Raw genomic sequence first — 12,069 nt, 5'->3', positions numbered from 1 at the left:
CATCATGGCAATACTAGCATGCAACTCCTACTTGTTAACCCAAAGTTTTCCGCTAGTGTAATCTTATCATAGCAACGATAGACCGTTTGTTTAACTTAACATGACCTTAAGAATACAGGCAGTGCGTTAATCCTATAGCGCTATACATGTTAAGGGAGGCTTGATCGAAGTTAATGACAAAGTATATTGCAAATAAGAGCATGTATGAATTCTTAACATAACGTATTAAGCATGTATATCGGATTGTTTGTTTGTGTTTAAGCATAAAATGTGTGATTGTGTGAGTTTGATAGCATATACGTATTGCACCAAAAGTGATGAAAAGTAAAAGGGGTCATGTACACGCAAGGTTTTGCAAAGCTTTCCTAGCAACCGATAGTTTGGCGAGCGTTGAGGAGCGGGACACCGAAGTTACGCTACATTAGGGAAACGAAGGTGTGTGAGTATTCGGATTCGGAATTTAAACATATAAAAAGTAGGTACACGAAAATATATCTTGTCTTAAACACTCGTTTTGGCACAAAGATTTTATGTGATTTCATAGGTCCAAACTTGCCCATTAGAAACATAAACGAGGAATTTAGAACGAAGATAAAATAACCTATACTCATGACATATAACCATAATCCGGTTAACATCAAGAATTTGGTTAAGTATATTATACTTTATATAGTATGTATTATAGTCTAGTCCATCATGTATAAACATATAAGTCATGTAAGTCAAGCATGGAGGTAGGATGATTAACATCCATTAAACCTCTTTGTATGAAACCACCAAAGCACAAGGTTATCAACTTAGTTGATAACCCAGTTGGTCATGAATGATAATAAAATAAAGACTAACTTGCTAGTTCATCAAGTAGCAAAGTAAGATCAACCCGGGTGTTTCATACCTATCATAGAAAATGCTGGAGATGCGGCGGTTACTTTAGGTATAGGAAACAACTTGGAATAACATGATAAAACATCAAGTGAGGTGGTGGAACAAGTTTTAAAAAGCCAAAGCTTTCATGGTTCACACCTTTACCAAAACACAAGCCTTGTCATATGAACTATAAACCTTGTCAAAACAGAAAATTTAGAGGGTGTTTGCACCTCTAAACTCATAAGAATCAACCTTAAACAAGTCTCATAATCATAGATGAGTTTAAGAACATGTTAGGCATAAGATTCATGCAAGAAAGTTAAGTTTATAAAAAGTTTACAACATATAACTTCCAAAACAGAAAGTTTGGACCTCAAAATGGTGATGTTCCACCTTAGTTTACCATGGTAAACTTGTGGAAACACTCCTAGAGGTGTTCTAAGCTTTCAAGTGGAAGAAATGGTGAAGAAAAAAAATGAAGAAGGTGAGTTTGAACTCACTTTAGAACTTAGAGTTTTCTGCCCCTTTCTTGTGTTTGCAACTGATTTGGGAGTGTTTCGAGAGTGTAAGGGAGTTGGTAAAGTGAAATGGGGTGATGGAGGCTTGGTTCTTATTATATTCAAACCAATGGAGTGGTGGAACGTTAACAAAGATAAAACACTTAAACACCTTAGGAGAGTGTGATTTTGGATTCAAGTCTCATAGACATTAAAAAGTAAAAGAAATTTGCCGTTAATTTTATTTATTTGTTATATTCGGGTTCGATTCAAAAGGTGCACACATAACCAAGTCACTTGACTTTGCGGATCGTTAACATGAGCGCCATCACAAACATTTCAAAATTTTGAACCCCAACTCCTACCCCAAAACAACGACTCGATTTGCACCAAATCCAAATCCAGTTTTCAAACCAGCAATGGAGAAGAGACTTCGCTCATCACTCAAGTCATCCGCCGACGATTTCCTCTCATCGGCGGCCAAATTAGGGCTCCGTTCCGTCAAACCCTCACTCAAAACCCTAATTCACTCACTCAAACCATCCTCCGACGTCGTTCCAACCCTTCCTCTTTCTCTCCACCGCTCAATTTCCGAATCCATCACTCTCTACAAAGATCTGGCGTCATCCACCACCGCTCCGTCATCTCCGGCTGCCAATTCACACCTAACACCGCCACCAAAGCGCGTTCGTAGATCCTCACGCCGGACGGAGAGTTTACACGACGAAAACGGCGATGTTTCAGGTACGGAACACAAACAAACGAAATTTGAAAAAGCGAAGAGTGACGTCAGCGAAAAACTTCAGATTTTTACTTATGTGGTGCATATGTGTATTACGCATCCTGATAATGTGTTTTCGGTTGCTGATTTATTGCCTGCGGTTCAGGAATTGCATGATAATTTAGTTGTTTTTGAGTTGGAATCGAATTTGTTGTCGGATATTGCGTGTTTATGTGAGGAGTGGTGGAAACGAGAGTTTGTAGGTAGGGATGGATTAATTTCGCAGTCGATACCGTTTTTATTGTCCAAAGCGTTGACTTTGAAGAAGAAGGTGGATGTTCATAGGGTGTATGGTTTGCGTGAGGCGTTTGGTTTGTTTGATTTTGAAGATGAGAGTATAGAGGATTTGAAGTTGTTGCTTATTAGGTGTTTGATATCGCCGTTGTTTTTGAAAATGGATGAGGGGAGGCGGTTTTTGGCGTTTTTGTTTGGGTTGTCGAGGCAGCTAGTGAAGGAGTCTTTGGCGATGATTAGGTCGCAGATTCCATTTGGGCGGAAGTCGATGTTGGAGGCTTATGCGGATATTGTTTTTCGGGCGTGGAAGGTTGCGGAAGGGGAGTCGAGAGATGAGATTGTTGAGTTTTTGCAGCAGTTGGTTGATGGCTCGATTCATGCTAGTAGTGGCTTGTTTGCTGCTTCGATTAGGAGGATTTTAGGAGGGTTTGTTAGCCAGCGGACTACTGATGGTGTGGAGAAGCTTATTTTTAACCTTGCAGAGCCTGTTATATTTCGTTCACTGCAGGTGTGTTGTGTGTAATTGTTTATAATTCTATGTTTAAGAACTATACAATTGAATCAATCTGATAATGTTTTTTTGCAGGTTGCGAACTCAGATGTTCGTCAAAACGCACTGCATTTACTGATAGACGTGTTTCCTCTTGAAGATCCTGACGCAACAAGGGAAGCTAAAGATACACTGCTTCATAGACAGTTTTTCTTAATAGAAAAGTTACTCATGGATGATTGTCCTGATATACGAGCTGTCGCTGTAGAAGGGTCTTGTCGCATTCTTCATATGTTTTGGGAGATAATTCCATCTTCAACCATCACCAAATTTATCACCAAGATATTAGATGATATGGCCCATGATGTCTGCAACAATGTCAGACTTTCAACGGTAAATGGTATCATCTATTTGCTTGGTAATCCTCAATCCCATGAGATTCTCAAAGTGGTTCTACCAAGGCTAGGGCATTTAATTCTCGATCCAGCCCTTTCGATACGCACTGCTATTGTAGATCTCCTTCTTCTTATAAAGGGTATTCAAAATTTCCAATTTCATAAGGTACGACTTCAAAATTCGTAACTATAAAATGTACGGCTTTACTTGGGCACCTGTTGATTTGAATTTTTATTTATCCTTTACAGGTGGTGAATCTGGATGTTCTGTTATCGACACTTGCATATGACCAACCACTCGTTAGCCAAAAAATTACTAAACTTCTTCTATCTTCGTATTTCCCGACAACGGTTTCTCCAGAAGAAGCATGTAATCGATGTGTGACACTGATAAAAAGATCGCCACTTGCCGGTGCAAGATTTTGTGAATTTTGTTTATCCGAAGGGGCATCTCCACAGTCTCTAAGTTTACTTTTCAAAATTCTCGTAAATCTGGTTCTTTCACCGGCTAATACGAGTTCAGATCAGATAGACGGCATACTTATGTCTGCTGCCAACATTTGCAGCAATTTAGCTACCGAAACGAAATATAAATCTGCTCTTAAGGACGAGTTAACCAGTAAAAAGCTTATGTCGTTGTTTGCTGCTGCAAATACGGGCCGGGCTCAAACAGCAGTGTGCAGCATTGTTTCAAGCGTTCTTCCTGATGCTGCTGGTGTTCTTCGTCAAGAATGCTTGAAACTGGTCGGTAAATGCGTCGGGTTATCTGATGATAAGGAAAAACAAGCACAAGTTCGGTTGGTACATAAAATGATGATGTCATGTGGTTGGATTGATTACATGCTTGAAGCATTTACAAAACTTTTGCAAAAGACTGCTAATGGATGTGTTGAGAAATGTGATACGGAAAGAAGCAAACATGATACTTCATCGGGAAAAAAGAGAAAAGTCAAACATGGGGTTAAAGTTTCAGTTAAATCTAACCGTGTGAGTGGGAAGAAGACTAGTTTCATTGATGATTATGCGGTTTCTGTATGTATAGCTTGGCAGTTGAAGGATTTGCTCAAATACAGTGACACGTGTAAAGCAGTGTTGGGATCGAAGAGTCTTGCATCTGTGTTGAATGCTTTAAAGGTCATATTGCAGTTTGATATTATGGAATGCATGCAGTGTGATTATATAAACAATTCTCATGTGGTGGCCTACGCATCACTCAGCCTTCATATGTCCGTTAAGAATTCGACAATAAGTGATAAAAATAATCATGATTTGAAGACCTTAGAGAAGACAGTTGAGCATCTCGTTAACTGTATGGAAAAAGCATACACAACAAGTGCTTCTAGAACGTCATGCAAAGTAACGCCATGCTCTATAACAAACATGGTGAAGCTGTCAACTTCGATTCTCAACTTCATTATCGATTCAAGTACAGCGGATCGTACTCATGAATGCGAAGAACGATGTTTAAGTTTTACAAGAAAGTACGTAGGATTCGTAATCCTTAACCTGAGGCAGCATTCACATGGCTTGCTCGAGTTTAAGGAAGAAGATTTAAAGGAAACGTTTTTATGCCTAAAAAGCTCGTTCACTTACGCAGCTAAGCTACTAAACTTGGTCCTAACAAGCTCATCAGAATCACGCCCGCCTTCACCCGAAGCCCATAACCTTGCTAACGATCTGTTTGATCTCATTATTTCGGTTGAAGAACATCTGGGTAGTAGATACGGACCACTTGTTCTTTCCGCAGCAAAACTTTGGTTGCCTGATTTTATCCTTTCATTTGGTTCATTGCAAATACAGAAACCGTCATCATCGTCGTCAAGTGCGTTTGCCGAAACTAAGTTCGGTTTTCCTTCGTGGCTATCGATATTGGCAAAGATTGAGATATATGACCAACAAGAGTCAGAGTCGGGTGACGTAGATGAGGAAGTTGAGGCAGTTACCTTACCATCGAAGTTTTCTACATTCCGTAAAGTTGTCGAAAAGATGGTTGAGCTTTTGAGAGTAAACCAGAGCGTGTTAGACGCAGTTGGGGCGTTTCTTTTGTCTGGTTCATTGGTGGGTTTGAAGAAGAAAGACTTTGAATTGTTGTATGGGGTGTTACGTTTTGTGTGTATTAAGCTAGTGAAGCATGAAGATGGCGAATGGGTTGATTTGAAACTTATGTTGGAATCTCTTCGACAAATGTACCCTCTGATTGAGACTGTGGCTCAGGAGCTTGAAAATGGACATGAAAAGAAGCTGTTGGAACGAGCAAGATCATGGGTTGAACCCGTTTGGAGATGTTACGTTCATGAAGAGATGAAGGAAGAGATGGAAACTGATTTTTGTGACTCTTGATGTGCTATGTAGTTAATATCACAATATATCACCGACATATCATCGATTTTCCCGATGTCAGTTCCTTTCTTCTTAGTTATATCATTCGTCTTTCTTCTTATTGCTGCTATTAGTGTTTTAAGTCTTAATTGTTAATTGTTAGTGTTTTTAAGTCTTAATTAGTTTCTACTTGTTACAATTGTTAGTTGCAAAAGGTTATTTTGTTAATGGTAGGAGAGGATACTAAATTGTTAGTGTTAAATTGCTATATATATACTAAATTGTTAGTGTTAAATTACCGATAACCCACCGCCCCACCGCGATAACCTATATCTCGAATATCGGTCATTGACCGGTATCCGATATTTTATCGCATTAACTACTTAGTTGATGTGTTGTATGTTGCTTTTTTATATTAAATCTTAAGGTCCAACGTATGTTCTCCATCCTAGTTCTTCAGTCTTGTATTTCTCTGAAATCTTTAAATGAAATGTTTCTTGATAATAGTTGCACTTAATGTACATCATCATAACTGGATTTAAAAAGTTAAGCTTTACATAGTGCATTCTAATACATAATAAATGTACATATTACTAGAATCAAACCTAAAACTAATGACTTTCTGAAAAAGCTAAAATGATGTCAAGTAGTAGCCTTGCTTCATGACTTCATGCTACCTCAAACAGGGATCCTCTTCAAGAACACAGCAATCGGCATGCTTAAACATCCGGTAAGAATACTAAACAACCATTGAGTCGCTGTTAATGGTGATGTATTCGCGAAAGTACCCAGGCACTCGATTATTATAACCTGGAAAACGACAGTTGAAGCGATAACACTTATAAAAACCTTATTCTTCCATATGCCATCTAAAACATTTTCTTTCTCCATTTCCCTGGAGTTAACCTCGTTAAAGAGCTGCACAATTTGTCACACAAATATAATTAGATGTCATAAAATAATATGTTAACTTGCCTCATGCCATCGTGATGGTTTTAAATGCTAATTTTGTAAATGAAGTTACCTGACAAAAGACGAAGGAATTGAAAATGAGCGTGTTGAGGATAAGATCCGAATCATCTCCATCAAGGCCGAAAAATGATTTCCCGTTCGTTTGAAGTAGCCAAATAACGCCAAACTGGTACACAGCCTGCCCGAATATATTCCTCCACATGACATTGCTTATAAAGTTTCCCTTTCTTCCAACCGGAGCTCTCTTCATTAACTCATCATTTGGAGGCTCGGTTGCTAGTGCCAACGCTCCCAACGTATCCATGATCATGTTCACCCACAACAGTTGGACAGCTGTCAGGGGCGCGGTCCCTGAAATATTAACAAATTATTAAGAAAAAGATTAAGTATTATGTATCTAAATACCTAACTAATTAGTTGAAAGTGGCAGCTTTTGAATCAATGTACCTGTTAAACAAGCTGAAGTGAAGTTGACTATTAAAGCAACTATATTGACAGTTAGCTGAAACTGTACAAATTTTTGAATGTTAACATAGACCGATCGTCCCCATTTGGCCACCGTGACAATTGTGGAGAAATTGTCGTCCAGAATAATAACGTCTGCACTCTCTTTGGCTACCTGAAATGTTAACAATATAAAAACATCAGAACTAATTCATGTTTGTTTAAGGTAAAACTCTAAAACTATGATTTGTAGGATGAGTAATGTTTTGTTTTTTTTGTTAACCTCGGTTCCAGCAATGCCCATCGCAAGGCCTATGTCTGCTTCATGAAGTGCCGGAGCATCATTAGTTCCGTCACCAGTAACCGCCACAACCTCACCAAACGTTGTTCTCAAGTGTTTCACCAGTGTGTGCTTATCTAGAGGTGAAGATCGAGCCATAACCTACATACATTTTTTTTTATAAAATGTTATCTTTTTTATAAACGCGATGTCAAGGCTTAACTGTTTACAGTGAAATATGAAGCAAACCTGAATCTTTGGAATTATTTCGAGTAATTCCTCCATGCTCTTCTCGCGGAAATCTGGACCCTCGATTGCAATCCCGTCATCTGTAAGTATCCCACATTCCCTAGCTATAGCTTTCGCAGTATTTATGTTGTCTCCTGTAACCATACGGACCGTTATACCAGCTGATCTACAAAGAGCCACTGATTCCTTGACACCTGGACGGACGGGATCTTTAATTCCCACAATCCCAATACAAGTATAACCCGAAGACGGAATTGGAGTATCCGCAGATACACCATCTTCCAAATCCATATATGCCAGACACAAAGTTCTAAGAGCTTCACCAGCAAATGTATCAATCGTACTCTTTAAATAACTAAGCAGTTCATCGTCAAGAGTAACAACTTCACCGTTTCGATTAATTACTTTGTCGCAAGCAGCCAAGACTATTTCCGAAGCACCTTTACAATGAGCTCTCACACCACCTTCCGGAAGCTCCAACACCACTCCCATTTGCTTCTTCGTAGAATTAAACGGTTCGACTCTGATGACTTTTGTTGACTCACGTTCGGCTTGAAAGTCTCCACCAAGTGACAACCCAAACTCCAATATCGCTGTGTCGGTTGGTGACCCGAGTATCTCATTCTTTCCTTCTTTATTAACCACAACCTCGCCACCTGTGTTCGTAAATATGGATTGCACAAGAATCTTTTTAGCACTTTCATGGATGTCGTTGCTGACATTCAAACAGATGCATGATTTGACAACGGTCATGTGGTTAGTGGTTAGCGTCCCGGTTTTATCGCTGCAGATAGTTGTGGCGGACCCCATGGTCTCACACGCGGCTAGATTTCGAACAAGCGCTTTGTCATTCATCATCTTCTTCATCGCAAACGCAAGACTCAATGTGACGGCCAATGGCAGCCCTTCTGGAACTGCAACCACAACAATTGTAACCGCAATAGCGAAATATTCTAACAACATTAGTGCATCATCACCGGACCAACTCCATTGACTCCCGTCTATGATCTTACTAGCGAATAATTTTTGTACCAAAACCGCAAACGTCACTATAGCAAACACAAGGCCGATTTTTCCAATGATGGTCGCACACCCGTTTAATTTAACTTGTAACGGGGTTTCATCGTTTCCACCTTCAGTAAGAGTCGCCATTAGTTTTCCCCATTGAGTTCTCATGCCAACTGTTACAACTAACATCTTACATGAACCGTCTTGAACTTTAGTTCCAGACAACAAGTAAGGATTCTCGGTGTTGACTTTGACCGGCTCGCTTTCTCCGGTCAAACTAGATTCATCAATCGAGACTGCAAACCCGGAGAGAAAAAGTCCATCTGCAGGGACTTGATCTCCGATAGCAAGATGAACTATATCACCAGGAAGTAGTTCATATATCGATAGCTTTTGTCTGTACCCGTTTCTAGTAACTTGAATGGATATTTTCTTCTTCTCTTTGTCTAAATCTCTAAACTGTAGAGATTGACGATAATCGCTTGTTGCGGTTACAAACACCACCAACAGGATGCTAGCAACAATTCCAAGGCCATCGTGGGCACCCGTTGGCCATCCTTCGGTTGCTATGCCAACGATCAGTGAAACAAAGGCACATACAGCAAGAACCATAAGGGTCATATCTTGAAGTGCTTCATATACGAACACCCAAAAGCTTCGTCGTTCGCGTTCAGTGAACTCATTGGTTCCAAACAGTTGTTGTCTGCAGGTCAGCTCTTGGTCATCCATAGCAAGCCCATTGGTGGTACATGTTTTGAGCTTGGCTGCAAGACCATCTACCCCGCCATGACGTGTTAGCTTTTCGGGGTTATGGCTTTCAACGATGAAGCATGCATCATCCGCACTGATACCAAAACCATTTGCCTTGAATTCCTCAGGTACCGTGTGGCTGCTGGCTTCTGCGCCTGCACGTGTCATAATGTTCATAAGAATGACATTGGATGATGGAGGACATGATGAAATGTATGTATGTATGTATTAAGAACTCACAATTGATAAGACGATATGCTGCCTTTGACGCCAAGATCACAACCCTCAAGTTCTGTAATCATGAAAGGTTTGATCAGTAATTCCCCTAACTTGTTACTATCATGAAGGAATCACATAACTCAACTCTTATAGGATCTAAAGGTTTGGAGGTACAAAACATTTCCATCGATTTTTACTAATTTAGCATGCTCATAAACTTTATTATTGATACTTGTTGAATCATATTGGTATGCAGTAAAAGATTGACTTTTTAGAATTTCGGTTTACGTTTTATCATTTTACCTATCTCATCTATTCACCAAGTATAAAGTTTTCGGACCGTAGTTGAATGATTGCGGATTGCCAACAAAATAAAAGGAAGTAACGTATCATATTCATCTGTCATTTCTCAGTACAGTAAAAGCAGCGACAATGAGATAATGAAATTTTGAATAATTATAGTGGAAGACGTTTTGAATTATTGTCTTTATAGTGTGTTTTTTTTTAATATTTTTTTATGTGAGCATTTTACAATATTATATATACTTTTTAATACAACCTTAAACGATAGTTGGAGAGTTTTTTTTTTTTTTTTTTTTTTTTTTTTTTTTTTTTTTTTGAGAATTTTGAATATTTGGCATCATATACTTTTTGGGGGGTATGACTTTTTAAGTTACTAGAAAATGTAGAAAACTAAAATAATTCGAAAAAATAGCGTTGGGTTCATATGTCGGTCAGAATTTCAAGTTTCTCTAACACACCTGTTTAACAATGTACAGAAAGAAAAATCATGGTTGGTTAACAGCCTGCCCAAACAGACAGACTATATATATTACCTAACATTCACGGGGTTAAAGTGTGACAAAATATGCAGTTAATTGTGTAAGAGAAGCTAATGACCTTATTATTACGGCGCATAGCATCAGCTTCGTTGCGTTTCTGGATGTTGGCAGTGAAACGAAACCTTCGTTTCGAGTTCTTTACAAGGCAACACGCATCCCTCCATTTCTGCAACACCTCCAACGATGAATGCTTCGCCTTCACTCCACCAAACTTCTCATTCAAACAATCTTCCATATTTTCCTATTAATTAAACTGGCCAGTAAATATTGTTGTTTCTTCCTACTCAGTAAATAACATGCATGTGTCTAGTGTATATATAATACAATGGCAATGAAATTGCTGAGAAATTAATAATGAAATAGAGTAAGCGACAAAATAAGTGACAAGTTTACGTTACACGCGGCTTTTTATGATAGCTTTTATGACGAAAGTACGAGGAAACTTCGTGTGATTTAAATTACATGAAAAGATCCGTTGATAAGAAATTGGCGCCAAGGATTGCATTTGTGTTCGAATAAAAACGCGTCACACCGAGTGAATTGGCGAGGGTGTTTGTTAGAAGCTTTTGTTTTTATGCGTGTCATAACACTTTATTCGATAAAGTATAATATGGATTTTTTTATACTTTATATAATTTTTTTTTATTTTTTATTTGAATGGTTTTCATTTATCTATTGATATAACCAGAAAACTTGTTAAATTACAAATACAAAATACTTTCTATTTATTTGAAAGATTACCTATTTTTACCTTGTTTGGATAAATACTTTTTTTAACGACAAATTTGGATCAGCAACAGTGTCACGAGCGGAATCATTCAATCATGTCCATCTCCACTAGGCTATAACGCCTATACACTAATTCATGAGGAAACCTAATAAATCTGGAAAAAAAAACCACTTGTGAGAATCGAACCTAAAACCTATTGGTCCCTAAGCCTTATCTTACCTCCAAGATGTCACTAGGCTACTTATTATTTCAAGACACTACAGAGACATGTTTAAACATGGTTTTTGAATTATAATAAAAGTGTTGTATCAACAAGTATAAATATTGTAAAATATCGAATAATCAAGATTAGTTGTGATCTGTTATGAATATATTTATTATTATTATTATGGTTATAATACTAAAAATATATTAGCTTCTTCTTTAAGTTTTGTACTCTTATATATACCACTATTGTATCTCATTGTAAAATGTACTTAATCAATAAAACATTAGTTCTTTTATCCTATCATTCTTCTCATACTTCTGTGCTATTAGGCTAGTTTCACAATACGTTATCAGCACGACAATTCTCTTTTCAAAAGCCTAGTTCCCTAGAGATTATAGCCGCCACCGCACCACCCAATGAATGTATGCCTCGTTCGGCAACTTTAATCCAAGATTTGGATACCAAAGACAAACCAGATCAATGGTATTTCTTTTCTTAATTTATCTCACATAAACATCATGAATAAATAGTAATTAATATTATTGGTGCTATCAATATTTCCTTTGAGCCATTTACTTTTTCCTCAAAAAAATGTGAATGATAACACTTATAATTCCATGAATTTGAGAAAAGAATTAAAAATTTTATGTGAACCTTAGCGTCATGTACTTTTTTTTTTGAACGTCCAACATAAGAATCGTCGGGTACTCCGTACGCGGCACCCATTGGCCGAAAGGTAGCCCGCGGCAGCCCAACCTGCACGCACGGAGCCCCTAGCCCACCA

General features: G+C 38.2%; 2 protein-coding genes across 2 annotated transcripts; one reads left to right on the top strand and one right to left on the bottom strand.

Annotated features, from left to right (window-relative positions):
• Nucleotides 1-1,661: 1,661 nt before the first annotated feature.
• Nucleotides 1,662-5,704, top strand: LOC110895176. Its single transcript, XM_022142453.2, has 3 exons — nt 1,662-2,887; nt 2,966-3,430; nt 3,514-5,704. The coding sequence occupies exons 1-3, from the start codon at nt 1,784-1,786 to the stop codon at nt 5,602-5,604; spliced, it is 3,660 nt and encodes a 1,219-aa protein (XP_021998145.1). The 5' UTR covers nt 1,662-1,783; the 3' UTR covers nt 5,605-5,704.
• Nucleotides 5,705-6,063: 359 nt separating this feature from the next.
• LOC110895175 (calcium-transporting ATPase 2, plasma membrane-type) lies at nt 6,064-10,677 on the bottom strand. Its single transcript, XM_022142452.2, has 7 exons — nt 10,406-10,677; nt 9,527-9,578; nt 7,529-9,441; nt 7,283-7,441; nt 7,003-7,174; nt 6,608-6,906; nt 6,064-6,501 (listed from the first exon to the last, which is right to left on the bottom strand). The coding sequence occupies exons 1-7, from the start codon at nt 10,580-10,582 to the stop codon at nt 6,262-6,264; spliced, it is 3,012 nt and encodes a 1,003-aa protein (XP_021998144.1). The 5' UTR covers nt 10,583-10,677; the 3' UTR covers nt 6,064-6,261.
• Between the last annotated feature and the right edge of the window lie 1,392 nt (nt 10,678-12,069).

The sequence above is a fragment of the Helianthus annuus genome, chromosome 9 (genome assembly GCF_002127325.2).
Source record: "Helianthus annuus cultivar XRQ/B chromosome 9, HanXRQr2.0-SUNRISE, whole genome shotgun sequence".
Taxonomy (NCBI): Eukaryota; Viridiplantae; Streptophyta; class Magnoliopsida; order Asterales; family Asteraceae; genus Helianthus; species Helianthus annuus.
Note: the sequence above shows the minus strand (reverse complement) of the source record. Positions and strands in the feature narration are given on the sequence as shown.